Genomic DNA, 16,644 nt, shown 5'->3' with positions numbered 1-16,644 from the left:
GTTGTTGTGTTATTGTTTCTAATAACTATTGTTCTAAAATTATGTTCGCCTACATAATTTGCCGTCTTTGCAGAGGGAACGTTCACTACGATTCGACTGACTACAACCACTGAAGCTGTTGAAACGACAATTAGAACGGGTAATGGTCATTTCATTATATTATATACAGTATGTATTCACTTCCTCAGAAAATATATGAATTTCAGATACTTCAGCCGTGCATATTTGGATAGATTGGACTTTCTTGGTGTTGACGAATATACTCAATTGGAAAGCTCGCCGCTTTCCCCTGTATGCTTGTTCTAACCGCGTGCTTGTTACTATTAAAAGGGATCTCCTAGGTACCAAAGTATGACAGAGACAAACGAGGTTGCAAAGAGAGTGGCTGTATTATACGCACATTAACATTATGTATCTATTATGAATGATTGTTTCACCGGTAGATTAAGGTATGGAACTTATTTCTGCTTTCAGAATGCTACGAGCCGCAGGAGCCATTGCAAGCAGTGAGTCCCTTGACATACGAAACCAGCTTCAGTCAGCCTACTACTATCACTGGAATCAAACTACCTGCCAACAGCTTTGCTTCAGTGACTACAGTGGTATTCAGGATCAAGCGCGCCGAAGGAGATGAATGGATCACTGTTCTTGCCGAAAACGCAGACTCGGGATCTGGTGACCTCTCCGGTTCAGGATCGGGAGAGTCAGAGAATCAGGTGAAATTCCAGCAGACAAGCATTTTTAGACAAATTTAGAACGTTAATCACAATACAGATGAATCGATTTTGGAAATGTTGAATTTTGCTAGTTTACTTTCGTTTGGTTTTATCCCTGTTATTTCATTCCACGTGCACAATATCAAATGAATACAAAGTATGTACAAAAAATAGAAGATAGAAAATGAATATAGCAATTTTACTTAATATAGAAATCACACTTTCCCTAATATCGTAACAAAGAAAATAACAATGTTGCGTACTATGACAATCATTATCTAAATGAATTATACAGGAGACCACCATTATAGAGCCTCGTTTGGATGGGCCCAATCTTACTTGTTATTGTTTAACGTTCTATTTTGTTTGCACGGGAAACACTTACTGGTACACTGTTCACATTTTGTCATTTTTTTGCATAGGGCGAAGTAACAGTTACTCTAAGTGACAGTGCTTCAACGAACCTCTGGCTTCCATCTGAATTGGGACCTGTCCGGGCTATCCAAGTGACTTTTGGAACTGACGTTGAACTGGGAGACACTATCCAAGTATATGGCTGCCAGGGTACGTGTAGTCTGCTGCCATAATTTTAAGACCATATTTCATTATCGTGATTATGGAAATATCTTTTGAACGTGCGGTTCATGTGAACAAGAAGATGTTCAGTATTCGACTAAACGTAATTTTGCCGAGTGACCCTGGTCAAATATCGACGCAAAGCGATTTGAAATGTATTCTTTTGTCTAATAAAGTTATCTGTATGTCTTAATTCTTATGATCATTAAACCGGTTCAGTTCATAACATCGTACATTAAATACATAATTGCCATGTGAATGCATCTCATTCGATTCATTGGTTTGTACAAAATTAATTGCCCTTTAAAATAGTGAATGATTCATTTTTTTTTTCACATTTACCTTTCAAGCAGGACCTACTGAAGCTCCAACAACAAGAGGTACCTCCCCTACAGGTAAAGTTTTGTATTCTTAATTTTCATTTCGTTATCTCGGTCAAAAAGTCGCTACTCTATTGACGTCACAACTTATAAGACATCTATACTCAATTTTATTTTCTACATTGTAAAAGTGCTACCATGAAACTGAAGTAAAACAACACAAAATACATTTGCACTCGATACTGAAGTTTGTCTGAACTTGTGAAATGCGAAAAAAAAAAAGTTTCATTTAAATGTATAGGATGACATGAAGTGGCAGCAGAAGCTTTTTCCCCTTTGAGTAAGTACGCGCCCTATTTATATTTTCAACTTTGACCTGTTAAATCACACTTTCCCATTCATTGTCTTTGCGCACAGAAGGGACATCGCCTTCTGGTCCAGCGACAACAACGGCTGCTCCAACAGAAGCAACAACAACTACAGGTAATGGACATGCTCACTTCACTCGCTTTTTGCTATCTTTTTTATCTTTCTGTGTAAGATCTTTTTTTTTCTCCTATTGGGTAAGATAACAAATTATAAACGCTCTTTCTTATTTACTCTTATCCAATAGGAGATCTCTGCCCCTCCCCCCCCCCCCCCGATATTTATCCATCAGGGGATTGATGACATGATACTCATACAACATACACGATATCTACGCAGTGGCACCATTTGAAATATATAAGGGTCAGTGTTATGCATGAAATGCATACGAAGTAACTGCTTTGCCAAATCTGTTGTGATGCCTCTGTAAACAAAAATAATATGATAAGGTGAGAAAAGTAGTCCGGCCTCCTTGTAATCACGTCACGGATTCTTATAGTTCCAACGGTGACTAAGGTAATCACATTTTTCTGTTTAATATCCCTGCTTACAGAAGGAACATCGTCTGCGGCTCCGTCCACAACAACGGCTGCTCCTACACAAGCAACAACGACTGCAGGTAATGTACATGCACTTTTCGATCACTATTAATCTTTAGAAGTTTGTGGAATTATTACAGTAAACCGAAGATCGAAGTAATCCGACTCGGCATCCTCTGCTTGTCCATCCAACTAGAATGAAAAAGAAAGCTTACTGTAACTGCTTGCGAACAAATTATATTGAAACATAAATCATCTCCCTCACTTAATACTGAAACACGAAAGCCTGTTTAAGTTTTTGTCAAAAGGACGTTGAGTAAATTAAAATATAATTCAATAAAAAGGTATAAAAACCCAAATATCCACAATGCACCATTACAGCACAATTTACAAAGGCACAAAAATATACATACATTTACAAACAAACATAATACATTTGATAAGCTGTTTCTTGATAGATAAAATAAAATAAAATAAACTATTTTAGCATACATTTAACCGATCGCCAAAAAAAAAAATGATTCTAATCACTCATCCAATCATACAACACTACCAAAGTACACTACCAATGAATTTATTCACACGATAATCTTTTCCAAAAGATAATTGTCTGATCGATTAGAGTATTCGTGTTTCTCTTACTTATTGTTATTCATTTCTTCTGTTTTCAGAAACAACAACTCTTGTTCATTTTGAAATTATGGAAAAACAATGAAGCCCCTATACATGACGCTTTCTCCATTCCTCATATCCCAGCTCAGCGCATTCTTTCTTTCTTTTTCAAATGTTTGGTTGTAACTGTTCGACTGCCAAGTGAAACATGTGTTTCTCGCTTTTACAGAAACCACGACCCGCAGGATTCGGACGCGGCCAACAACCACGTCTGCTACCACACCAGCAATAGAGATAACAACAACACCAGGTTATCTTTTAAAACACTTTTCATATTATTTCGTTGAGGGGGATGGGAGAGCAAGAGATTATATTCATCTTCTTTAGGAGCTCGATGTAATGTCCTATCACACTTGCCTGAATGGATGTATAACGGGGAAAGTAAACATTGGGTATCCAGATATGAAAAGTACAATGTCCGTAAAGGCTTTACGAATATGCGTAATTCATCATTGAGTTACATAAACATGATTTACTCTAAGGATGAGACATATACTTGACATTTGATTTCAGAATGCTACGAGCCACAAGGGCCATTGCAGTCAGTGAGTCCCTTGACATACGAAGCCAGCTTCAATCAGCCTACTACTATCACTGGAATCAAACTACCTGCTAACAGCTTCCCAACAACGACCACAGTAACATTTAGGATCAAGCGTGCCGAAGGAGACGAATGGATCACTGTTCTTGCCGAAAGCACAGACTCGGGTTCTGGTGACCTCTCCGGTTCAGGGTCGGGAGATTCAGAGAATCAGGTGTGAATAAACAGACTTAAGTATTCTGAAATTTCCAGTTAAGCAGAGATGCATTGCTACTACCCGTCTGAATATCTAAAGTAAGAAAAAAAAAATTCCTCAGACCCCTCTATTCAACTAAGTTCATTGTTTAGAGCTCCTGTCGATCCTTTAGAATACAACACGATATTTTATGTCTTGTTTTTACCTGTCTCCCCGAGACACGATCTCAGAGTATTAACGTTTTATACATAGACTGTTAAAATGTTAGTTTTTATCATTCATGTATTCCTTTTCTATAAGGCTGATTTTCTTAGCATGAAAAATAGATAAAATTATTTAGTTACAACAATGTGTAAAATATTTACTTTCCGTCGCTTTATTCATAGGGCGAAGTAACATTTACTTTGAGTGACACCACTTCAACTAACCTCTGGCTTTCATCCGAAATGGGCCCTGTTCGGGCTATCCAAGCAACATTTGGAACTGAACTTAGTCTGGGAGATGCTATCCAAATCTACGGTTGCCAAGGTAGGTGTAATTGAAACATTATCTTCCACACCTGAAGGGATGGTAAAGTATTGTTGGAAATGATTATTTGGCATTTAGCTTTTTGTAAGGTACCAAGAAACTATTTATGAAATAGTACACAGCATCGCCATTCTAAGAGGAATTCAAAGATTATGTGGTGAAAATCGGTTTTGAAATGGCTGAGACATCGAAAAAACAAAGTGCATTGTAAAACAAAGGATCGCTCTGTTTTAGATAAATCATATCAGCCATTTTAGAAGCAATTTCCATCAAATAAACGTTGAATTCCTCTTGGAATTACACTCTCCTTCACATTTCATGAGAGGTTCTTCATTTTCTAAAAAAAAAAAAAAAAAAAAAAAATCTCATAATTTTTTTTTCTTCTAATAAATTATATTCATTTCTGGTCAGTTTCCTTCTGTTTGCGTTTACTACATACTCAAAAAGCTGCATCACTTCGGTGATCCCTCGAATTTATCCCCAAATTGAACTATATATCCTTCGGGTTTATGTCAGGTTCAAGTGTGCGCGTGTGTGTCACACATTAGGGCTTTCTATAGCTCAGTCGGTAGAGGACCGGGCTAACAATCCGGAGGTCTTGGGTTCGAATCCCGATGGAATCCCATTTTCTTTGTTCATTTTTCCACTAATAAATAATAATGATAATAATAATAATAATACAGGGTACTTATAATGCGCCAGTTCCACATAGTTAACGTGCTCAAGGCGCAATAGAAGAAGTAAGTTATGAAATACAAAAATCCTTACACAAACATGCACATGAAAATGAATGACACAATAATGATAATGAAAAAATATACATCATAATATACAATTCTACTGGAAAATGGTCATGAACAAATGAGTCTTGAGGGCAACTTTAAAGGAGTCAACATTCGAAATGTGACGGATAGCTTGAGGCAACTGATTCCACAGGTAAGGTCCAGCATGTGAAAACGACCGATCCCCCCATGATTTCTTCGTTTTTGGAACAACAAGCAATCTGCAATTGGATGACCTTAAACATCTGGAAGGATTATAAAATGTCAGTAAATTAACATTGTACTCTGGGGCAGATCCATGTATGCAATGAAAAACAAATAGTAATAGTTTAAATACAATGCGAGATTCAACAGGTAACCAATGCAATGAGGACAAAACAGGGGTAATGTGAGTATTTCTCCTGGTAAGGGTAACAACGCGGGCTGCTGAATTTTGCAATTTTTGTAACCGTGAAAGTTGAGATTGTGGTAGCTGAAATAGGAGTGCATTACCAAAGTCAAGTCGTGATGATATAAGAGCATGAACTATTTTTTCTGTGGCTGAACGAGTTAAATACTTGCGAATAATGCCCAAATTGCGTAACTCATATCTCACGGATTTACAGACAGCAGAGATCTGAACAGACATGGACATTGTAGAATCAAATAATACTCCAAGATTTCTACATGATTTAGATGGAGCAATAACCACATCATTGTCAACCGTTAAAGAAGGAAGACTAACCTTGTCAAGTAGAACCTTGGAACCAATAAATAACAACTCTGACTTTTCCTGATTTAACTTCAATGAATGCGAGCTCATCCACAAATAATAACCAGTACATCACATTTGTTCCAATCATTGGCTGTTAAAAGACGAACGGGTTTATGTTCATATGCCCTTATTGTTGTCTTCAAATGTAGGACCTACTCCAGCTCCAACGACAAGAGGTACATCTCCGTCAGGTAATTTATCAAATTTTCAAATCTCTTATTGATTCACTGCCTTCGTCCATATCAAAGATGCTGCTCTGATGACGACACGAAACAAATGAGTGATCAGGGCCCTGTTTTATAAAGAGTTATAATTGATTATACAGACGATTTCTATCATAAGTCTATGACAGCCTGTGTGGTATCAAGGAAATTTATAATCGATTATATCTTTTGATAAAACGGGGCCCAGATGCGTGTTCCATATCAAACGGTGGCAAGGTGATAACAGATTAAACTTAAATGCAAATGAGTACAATGTCATGGTACGCACTGTAATCAGATGATTGATTTTCTTCCAAAGTAAATTACCCTTACAAAGAAAAAATAGATGTTTGTAAATAAATATGACTAGGGGTACTTATGTAATATCATAAAAGAATGTTGACCTTTATATTCTCACTTTTGTATTCAATGTGTGCGCTTTTTTAATTAGGAACATCCTCTGCTCCATCCACAACAACGGTTGCTCCAACGGAAGAAACAACAACGGCGGGTAAAAACAGATTTTTTTTTTCCCTAGCATTTATTTTCTGTGTTTGCTTGTGTGTGTGTGTGTGTGTATGCGCGCGTGCTAAAAAGTTGGTCGACTCTCGATATTATTCGAAGCTTCGAAGTTGTCGGAGTCAGCCCCCTACTCCAGTAAGCCCTATTTACCCCTCAAAGGTGTTCTAACAGTCGATTTTCTTGTAAATTAAAGACATCATATACCATTTGCAAATGAAACAAAAACCAGCTTTCGAGTTTCAATATAGTTCTAAAATGTTAGTTGGGGATAGAAACAACCAATGTAAACATTTTAATCATTATAATCAATGTCAAGTATTGTTAAATATACAAAATATGAACAATAGTTATAATAAAATTGTTTCGATACTAAACCGTCTACAGTAATGGTTGAGTGATAAAAATAGTGATATCTCCTATTAATTAGGTTTCATTGCGAAATTCATATATTGCAGGATTTTTTTTGTGACATATATGCATCAAATGTGATAAGTCAAACATTTTTTTTAAAGCACTGCTCCCTGAAGTAAGCAGTACCTTAAAGTACATGGACATGTTGATCAACTTATTAACTAACCAAGTTGCATTGCCTTGTTGCAAAGACGATGTTTCTAAAATAAAAGCATACGAAGTGAATACAAAAATAGATTTTGTCTTTTTTCTTTTAATCAATCGTGTGTTCGTACGGTATAAGAAACATTGATACGTAAACTAACACTTTCAAAATTGATGTGCTTGTTTTCAGTAGGGACATCCCCCACCGTTCCATACAAAACAACGGCTGCTCCAACGGAAGCAACAACAGCTCCTGGTAACAAAAATGAACTTTGTGACTTCATTTACTTTTTAAATGTTGTTCGAACTGTTACCGTGATCCAAAGCGCGGGATTTTAGACGTTTCTTCAGCCCCCCCCCCCCCCAACACACAAGAAGCATATTGTATATTCATCTCATTAAGAATTGGTCACAATTGTGAATCGTTTGTCCTTTAGCTTCTGTTGATTTGAAGACATGCGGTGAAACCGGAATATTGGACGGCCAATATTACTTGCATATTTAGTATTCGACTTTCTACAACTTGGACCTAGACATTCAGCCTTAATGAGAATGTTATAACAGGGAAGCGTGGGTCGGGAGCCAAAGTGCGCCAATATGGGTACTGGATGACTATGACATTGCACTTTTTTGAATTTCTTTACATAGCTGATATATTATTTTTAAACCAAGAGAAATAGAATGTACAAATACGTCGTGTTCAAAATGTTTGAAGAGTGATTATTTTCACCAATAACACAGCATTTCGCAAGTGAGAAAACGACATTTTAGGCTTGTATATGGTTGACACACAATTTACACAATATGTAGCAGAAATTTAAAGTACTGTGTCTATATGTCTATCGATTCACACACACACACACACACACACACACACACACACACACATACACACACAACATGTTCCTTGATAGCTTTTTATAGATACAATTTGGTTTTTAAAGTATTGCAGACACCATTGTCAGGAGTTTCTGTACGTGAACTTTATGATAAAGAAAATATAATTTGCGTTTTACAGTTATCCAAACGATATGTTGAGAATGCTATTGACTTCCACGATAAGTAAGCATATTTCCCGTTGTCTCACCTTACATCAATAACACTGTATAGTCAATTGATTTCAAAATCCATATAGATTGAACACAGTATATATGAAATGAAAAATTTCCTTCTTGACAGACTGTAAGTCCCTCGTTTGTTTATTTTGTAAGTATCAAGGATCTGGTCTCCTACCATCATATCTGTATATATGTCTCTCTATTTTACAGAGTTGACATCTACGGCTGGCGTGACAACCACTGCTGCCATAGAAACGACAATTAGGACCGGTAATAAATCATTCCTTTCGTTTCTTTTTTTTTTTCTCACGGGGGAATATCTTGACACAGTTATCTTTCTAAGATCCTCTGTTGTATATGCTCTGCATCTAATTAAAAGTGTGGGAACAAGTGAAATGAATACATGAATAGGTACCAAAATATCACAAAGAGAATGTTTTCATATGCGCAATATTGAACAAAGTGTTACAAGAAATAACTCTCTCAAAGGTTGAGACGTACAATTTATCTTTACTCTCAGAATGCTACGAGCCACAAGGGCCACTGGAAGCTGTAAGTCCCTTGACATACGAAGCCAGCTTCAGTCAGCCTACTACTATCACTGGAATCAAACTACCTGCCAACAGCTTCCCCACAACGACCACGGTAGTATTCAGGATCAAGCGCGCCGAAGGAGATGAATGGATCACTGTTCCTGCCCAAAGTGCAGACTCAGGATCTGGTGACCTCTCCGGTTCGGGATCGGGAGATTCAGGGACTCAGGTGAAATGCCCGTCTTATCCACATAGTTGAATAAGACTAGAAATGGAGTACAATTTTACTTTTGAATACGCTCTATTAAACAGTAATTAAAGATGTAATCATTTGTCAGACTAAAAAAAAAAAAAATTCCTTAATCGTTCTCGCCTCAATATCGGCAATTACACTTTTTCTTCAGCGACCTATGAGTCCACAAACAATACGGCATATTTTGTGAGCATGCAAACAGAATACATATTTACTCCAACACTGTCATCGTTTCTTATTATTTTTTTTCACAGGGCGAAGGAACATTTGCTTTAAGTGACACCACTTTAACGAATCTCTGGCTTCCATCCGAATTGGGTCCTGTCCGGGCTATCCAAGCAACTTTTGGAACTGAACTCAGTTTAGGAGATGACATCAATATCTACGGCTGCCAGGGTACGTTTTGATTCAAAGGACACATCTCGCAAATCTCTGGTCATTTCTTTTTCTTATAAACATTATCTCCTTTGTGATACTGTTGGAATCAAGCAGAGAAAAAAAAATCTCTCTCGTTCGTTGCTTGAAATAGACATCTTGCTATAGCCTAAACTAGTTCATAACAATATGTATATATACGTTTATGCCCATATCAAATACATCATAAACAATACATCACATTTCTCATCCAGACTGGCAAAGGACTAATATTTTTTTTTTAATCTGAATGTTCTTATAAATGTCTGTCTTTTAACCTAGGACCTACTCCTGCTCCAACAACAAAAGGAACCTCACCTCCAGGTATATATGCGTTTAATTTTCAAATCTTTAATCTCGTTGTCTTTGAAAAAAAAAAAGTATGACCAGATACGTATACCACATTATACAGCATTTAGTTGACAATGATTGGCACTATGAAGTGACAGGGGGTACAATCTCCGCTCACATAGCTGGACCTCCAGGTAGTATGTAAGATGGCAAAGAGTACATTGAACTGTAGTCTCCTTTTTGTATTTGATGTGTTTGCTCACATTAGGAACATCCCCCACTCCTCGATCTACAACAACAGCTGCTCCAACTGAAGGAACAACATCGGCGGGTAATGAACTGATTTTTCCCGAATGTTTTTTGTGCCCAAAATTTAGTCAGCGTTTGATATTGATTCGCTGCTGGAAATTGTCTGAGTCAATCCCTAACTGCCCCCTACTGTTTCTACTGTGGATCTCTTTAGATAAAATAATAATATGAAACAGTTGGGCAAGTTCCTTATTAACTTAGAAAGATGTGCTTGTAACCCCCTCCCCCCCCCCCCACCGAAAAAAAACCACCAAAACAAAACAATGTATCCGTAAGAAATATACAATAACAAAGGCTCTTGTATCTTCTGTTTGTTCTTTTCCTCACATAATATTTGGTTTGAACGGTATCCAAAACGTCAACTGAGTCAACCCCTAGCTGCCATGACTGTCCCCTCTAGCTGTTCTTACTGTGGATCTCTTTAGATGAAATAAAAATATGAACCAGTTGGGCAAGTTCCTTATTAACTTTGTAAGATGTGTTTGTAACCCCCCCCCATTAAAAAAAAAGTATCCGTAAGAAATATACAATAACAAAGACTCTTGTATCATATGTTTGTTCTTTCCCTCACATAATATTAATTGGTTTGAACGGTATCCAAACGTTGACAAGCAAACTCGAACACACTCTCCCAATCGATGTGTCTATTTTAATACAGAAGGGACATCCTCCACTCCTCCATCTACAACAACAGCTGCACCAACGGAAGCAACAACAGCGGCGGGTAATGAAGAAAATAATCTCTTTCTTTTCCCAAAATATTTAGTGCTCTTTGTAAGTCAACTCTCGACATTAATCCAAAGCTCTAAATTGTCCCAGTCAGCCCCTACCAACAACTGTTTCTCTCTCCTTTAAAAGTTCTATTTTTTCCTGTCGATCTTATAAGATTAACTCAATGAACACGTTTGATCAAATTGTCTATTTATCCAATAGTTGTGCTTGAGATTAGTTAATAACCATGTTTCTTTGCACAGAAAAAAAGGCCCGTTTCGTTCTCCCCTGTAATTATTTTAAGTTTGGACATTTCTGAGGGCGTCACATAAATCAATTTGTGTACTTACAGAAGGAACATCATCTACTGCTCCATCTACAACAACGGCTGCCCCAACGGAAGCAACAACAGCTCCAGGTATTAACGGTGACCTGTGTATCTTCATGTGCACTTCGTTTTCATTTTAACTACTTCTCAATCATACTCGTGAGGCAAAGTGCAGTGTTTCAAGATTTTTTCACTTTCAAATATTGCTTGTTTTATGTCAATTTCATTAATTGCCACACATTACATTTGAACGTTCAAATGCAATGTAATGGTATTACTACTGGAATTTAATTGTTGTAGTGGTAGGAATAGTGGTAACATAAGTATCAAAATAATAGTTATAATTATAAATATTTATATTCGATTATTGATATTATTTTCATCATCATCATCACTACTTATATATAGCGTTATATATAGCACTTTTATTACTCTCATTCTTATTATCGCTATTATCATTAACACTATCATTATAATTATCATCATTAGAATGCTACGAGCCACAGAATCCATTGGTGAAGGAAGGCTACCTGACATACGAAGCAACCTTTAGCCAGCCCACCACTCTTACTGCCGTCAAGCTGCCCGCCCGCGAAGACCTGGATGGAAGGAGTGGAACTCTCAGGTTCCAGGTGAAACGCGTCGGTGAGGATGTATGGCGTGACGTCATTTCTGCCGAAGGATCGGGAGAAATATCTGGATCAGGATCAGGATCAGGGGACTCCCAAGACCAGGTGACTATAACGACATACACACACGCGCGCCCGCACACACACACACACACACATATAATTATCAGGAAAGATAGGGGAACTATCTGCATCAGGATCAAGGGACTAAAAAAAAAATTGGTGACTATAAATAACACACACAGAAACTCACACACACAAACACACACATTCACATTATAATTACTCGTCAGGAAGGATTGGGAGAAATATCTGGATCAGACTGTTACCAGTACACTGTCTCTTTGCCTATAAAACTGCACATTCTCTAAATTTAAAGAGGGAAACTAAGATTTATTTTTTTTGGGGGGGGGTGTTAATAGAAGTACGAGACACCGTCAGTGATAAATACAGTGTGAATCAGCAGCTATTAGTCTGCTCTCGAATGCTGCAGATAGGTACAATCATGATGATGCATGTACAACTTTGTATTACCTCTATGACGATGTATAACATACAAACATGTATCATAGAAGAGGGACAAATGTTTTATGATACATCGCAAAATTTTCAAAATTAACATGATTGCATTTATGGGAGTGATGCACTACCATGTAGACAAAGTCGATTACTTGAAGAAGCTATGGTCGCAGATTAGATTTTGTTCATTGCACAAACACATACAAACATGAATCACAATTGCTTATGACAATGTGTTTCCTCGGTTTCGTTTTGTTTGCTTGTTTATTTTTGGCGCGATATATATGCACTTTACTGTTGTGTGTTTGTTTTCGTCATTTCCACTTTTCTTATGATATCCGACAATTTCTTTTTTTTTCACTTGCTCCGCACGTAGGGAGAATTGTCTTTCACTTTGAGTGCCACTCATGAGCAGGCAATCAGGCTTTCCAGTGATATCGGTCCGGTCATGGGTGTTCGTACGATCTTCAGCGAACCAATCAATATCGAAACTATCGAAGCCTACGGCTGCCAAGGTAAGTGGAAACCCATTTAGCAAGTCATCATTACAGGGCTTGGAATTATTCAAGAAAAAAAAATAACAGTAAATATTTGCCCGTCTTTAATTAAAAAGCAGTACATTTAGCTGCGATCCGTAGATATTTATCGCATCCTGTTTAGGGATAGAACTCCTCACATCTTTTTAAAAGCGACCTCTATGCGCTGATAGCATTGTTTGTGTCATTCTTCTGTGTATAATCTCTTTATAATAATGTGACGTGGACCCAAGCTTTTGGGATGTGCTGTACACAACTGCTTGCTTTCATCCCCCTCCGGCTTTCAATAATTTTTATTTGTTTCTTATTTTTGTTTTCTTCATCTGTTTTGTTTCGAACAGCTCCAACTTCAGCTCCAACGACGAGTGCACCGACCACATCACGTAAATTCTCGTCTCTCTTTCCTTTTGACATTTTGAATCATTGTCAGATATGTTGTTTTGAAAAGCGATAGAAAACAAATCAATTGGTGTACTGCAGAAATGATCATATGAAGTCTTCTGCGGGTGAGTTTCTTGCTTAATATCATACGTCTGGCCTAGATTGGTACGAACGTATAATAGAAACATATCATGCACTTCCTCCAGTATATGTCTACTGTTTCAACTTGAAATCTAATCGTGTACTCTATTTTGTCGTTGCTGTATTATCACTCCTAACTACATTCCGGTGGTTCCTCGTAAAAATTTTCTTGCAGTTGTAGGATGAAGAGATTTTAACTTATATAATAGCAGACGCCCCTTGATCTTAGAGAATCTTTCCGGGACTAACACATCTGTGAAACAATTCTTTCTCTTTTTGGTCATATCACACTGAACAAAATTTTACATCTTTTCCTCCGCAATTTTTCTGACCAATACCCAAAAGAATAAAATTAATGATAACATGTCAATCCAACAATAACACTTCTGAGAATAGATTACTTTAATGAAATTGCCGTCAAGTATCCGTTGTTTTTATGCTTTATGTATGTCAACACATTTAAAGATATAATTTTGTATAATAGAGAAAGTCCCTACTTGGCCTACAAAATCCAGTTACCATTTAAACTGCCTTTGGTCGACTGTCTAACCGATCAATTCTTTTCTTTTTCATCTTTTATACAGAAACAACAACTCTTGGTATGTCCGGTAAGTTCCAACTAAATTGTATTATTCAGTGCTTCAGTAGCATGCCCTTCAATTTTTCCTACATATATAAGGAATGCAATCTTTAAAGGTATATGGATATTCCCTTAATCCCACCACTCAACCTATGTCAATCAATTGTATGCTAATGTTATGCCCTCATTATTTTTGCAGAAACCACAACCAGGAGGATTCGAACGCGACCAACAACCACTTCTGCCCCGGGAACCGAGCAAACTACAGTGGAGATTTTGGAGACAACTGCAACTCCTGAAGCAACAACTGCAACGGTCAAATCTACCACTGCAGCAACAGAAAAACCAACAACACCAGGTATCCTCAAAGCGAAATCGTGTGATTCGTCTCTGAGTAGTTTCAAGGAACAGATAATATTTTGACGTCTTAGCGTCAGAGTAATCACTTAAATAAGTGATTACAAGTCTCAGAAGGATTTTACGAAAATCACACAAATGTTACTGCCGTGAAATTCACATCGCAAATGGAAACTGCATAATTTTTCGATTCAGCTATTATTTAAGCTATAACTGAAGTTTGTGAACCCATTTTTTTTTTTTGGGGGGGGGGGAATAAACTTCTAAAAAATGTAATTTTCATTCTGGGTTTGTTTGTTGTTGTTTTTTTCATTTGTTCACTGTATCCTTTATGGAAAATTTTCAGAAGTGATTGAAAATACAAACTTCCCATTCTATTTCAGTGACTTGAGTTGATAGACAACGACAGAGCTTGTAATACGGAGGGATTTATGGGCGTTGTGTTTTGGGTAGGGGAGTATTTAATTGTCAGATATTCTTTTTTTTTCAGATTATCTAATATTATACCTTACTGAACTATTATGAACTATACTGAACTACAGACCATTCCATTGATTTCATTTGATTCGATTGATAAAAAATAGTGAAATAGCTTTTAATACACACACCAAACGTTTTATGGGCATTGTGTTCTCCTGAGGGGCATCCCATGAAGCACTATGTCAGATACGTTTTTCGACCAACTGTTGTTGAAATTTGTCAGAAAAAACAACAACAACATAACGCCTCATGAGGTGTCCTTCAGATCTCTCCTAAATGCACTTGTTTAGAAACTGCTGGGCTGATAATATCATGTCTTTCATGAACACATGTCTACCAAACTTTCTCTCTTTCAGAGGGGACAACCCTTACGATTAGAGTGACCACAACTACTGCCCCAACAGAAGCGACGATTAGTACGGGTAATAAACAAGTCCTACATTTTGCACCGTTTTTCATTGATGTATACTTCTGTTGAAAGAATTGATTAATAGATAATTTACAAATTCAGCCATGTAATTTGGATAATGACACGTTCCGTTTCATTCTTCACGAGACATGTGGGTCCTATTTCATTTGACACTATTTTGTAAGAAGTTGTTTTCACATATTGAAACAATGTACCATCGTATGTATAGTTCAGCGGTTGTAATTACGAATTTACTTTCGCTTTCAGAATGCTACGAGCCTCAGGGACCATTGCAATCAGTGGGTCTCTTGACATACGAAGCCAGCTTTAGTCAGCCTACTACTATCACTGGAATCAAACTACCTGCCAACAGCTTCCCTACAGCTACTACAGTAGTATTCAGGATCAAACGTGTCGACGGAGGTGAATGGATCACTGTTCCTGCCGAAAACGCAGACTCGGGATCTGGTGACCTCTCCGGATCAGGATCGGGAGATTCAGATAATCAGGTGAATTCTCAACAGACGAGCTAGTGTACTCAGTCCAATGATTGAAAGCAGATTTTGTACTCCCGTCTGTACAGATGTGCAATTTATCCTGTACTGTCTTCATCATATTTATTCAATGCTATAATGATATTCAATTCAACTATCATTCCTTCTATTACTATCAATAGTAGTCAATACTGGGATTGATTGACATTTTTCTCGCTCAACTATCTTCACTTTGTACATCTCTAAGTTTGCGACTCGCGTATTGAGGGTATTGCTCGTTTATCGCAAAAGACAAAACAGCAGTAGAGTACCATTAAATTTCATATGTACATCTTTAAATATAGGGCGAGATGACATTTACTCTGAGTGAGACACTGTCTACGAATCTCTGGCTACCTTCCGAATTGGGACCTGTCTTCGCTATCCAAGCAACATTTGGGGTTCCACTTAATATGGGAAATAACATCCAAGTCTACGGTTGTCAAGGTGAGTGCACAACAGCTGCGTATTTTCTCAACTTCCCACCCATATCAAATACATTGATAAAAACATTTGACCAAACAAACATCGTATCAGATAGCTGGCATCACCTTACTTTTGAATGATCTTCATTCAGCAGTTCGATCCTGTTAAAATACAGAGGCGGAAAAGGGTTCATTCATTTCATATTTACATATAATTATCATGTATATTTTACTTATCATATTTTTTTCTTCATTCATTGGCTTTCCCGAGATGGATGATTCCATGTGCAATTATTAATATTTCTGTTTTTCTAATCTCGTATAACCTACTCTATATCCTACCACAGAAGGTACTTTTCCCATAGGATTTATCCTACAGTTTAGAATATCACCACATCCCTTGATCTCCTTCCAGAACTCGCTGCTCCAGTCATGTCATTCAAAACGAGATTTTCCAACACCCATATCACACTTTTTACAGTGATTT

At 37.3% G+C, this 16,644-nt stretch overlaps 1 protein-coding gene across 1 annotated transcript in view; it reads left to right on the top strand.

Annotated features, from left to right (window-relative positions):
- Positions 1–16,644, top strand: part of LOC140243415 (uncharacterized) — a 129,298-nt gene that overhangs the window by 76,329 nt on the left and 36,325 nt on the right. The window contains exons 73-99 of the mRNA XM_072323095.1: positions 74–139; positions 475–716; positions 1,139–1,280; positions 1,646–1,687; positions 2,030–2,095; positions 2,532–2,600; positions 3,338–3,439; positions 3,703–3,944; positions 4,313–4,454; positions 6,140–6,181; positions 6,645–6,704; positions 7,464–7,526; positions 8,539–8,598; positions 8,849–9,090; positions 9,369–9,510; positions 9,811–9,852; positions 10,088–10,150; positions 10,787–10,852; positions 11,192–11,257; positions 11,657–11,901; positions 12,692–12,830; positions 13,193–13,234; positions 13,958–13,981; positions 14,153–14,311; positions 15,147–15,212; positions 15,467–15,708; positions 16,038–16,272. Of these exons, the coding sequence (XP_072179196.1) occupies positions 74–139; positions 475–716; positions 1,139–1,280; positions 1,646–1,687; positions 2,030–2,095; positions 2,532–2,600; positions 3,338–3,439; positions 3,703–3,944; positions 4,313–4,454; positions 6,140–6,181; positions 6,645–6,704; positions 7,464–7,526; positions 8,539–8,598; positions 8,849–9,090; positions 9,369–9,510; positions 9,811–9,852; positions 10,088–10,150; positions 10,787–10,852; positions 11,192–11,257; positions 11,657–11,901; positions 12,692–12,830; positions 13,193–13,234; positions 13,958–13,981; positions 14,153–14,311; positions 15,147–15,212; positions 15,467–15,708; positions 16,038–16,272 (3,111 nt within the window). The remainder of the gene's footprint in view (positions 1–73; positions 140–474; positions 717–1,138; positions 1,281–1,645; positions 1,688–2,029; positions 2,096–2,531; positions 2,601–3,337; positions 3,440–3,702; positions 3,945–4,312; positions 4,455–6,139; positions 6,182–6,644; positions 6,705–7,463; positions 7,527–8,538; positions 8,599–8,848; positions 9,091–9,368; positions 9,511–9,810; positions 9,853–10,087; positions 10,151–10,786; positions 10,853–11,191; positions 11,258–11,656; positions 11,902–12,691; positions 12,831–13,192; positions 13,235–13,957; positions 13,982–14,152; positions 14,312–15,146; positions 15,213–15,466; positions 15,709–16,037; positions 16,273–16,644) is intronic.

The sequence above is a fragment of the Diadema setosum genome, chromosome 20 (assembly GCF_964275005.1).
Source record: "Diadema setosum chromosome 20, eeDiaSeto1, whole genome shotgun sequence".
In the NCBI taxonomy this organism is placed as follows: Eukaryota; Metazoa; Echinodermata; class Echinoidea; order Diadematoida; family Diadematidae; genus Diadema; species Diadema setosum.
The sequence above is the reverse complement of the archived record's forward strand: the minus strand, read 5'-3'. Positions and strand labels throughout refer to the sequence as shown.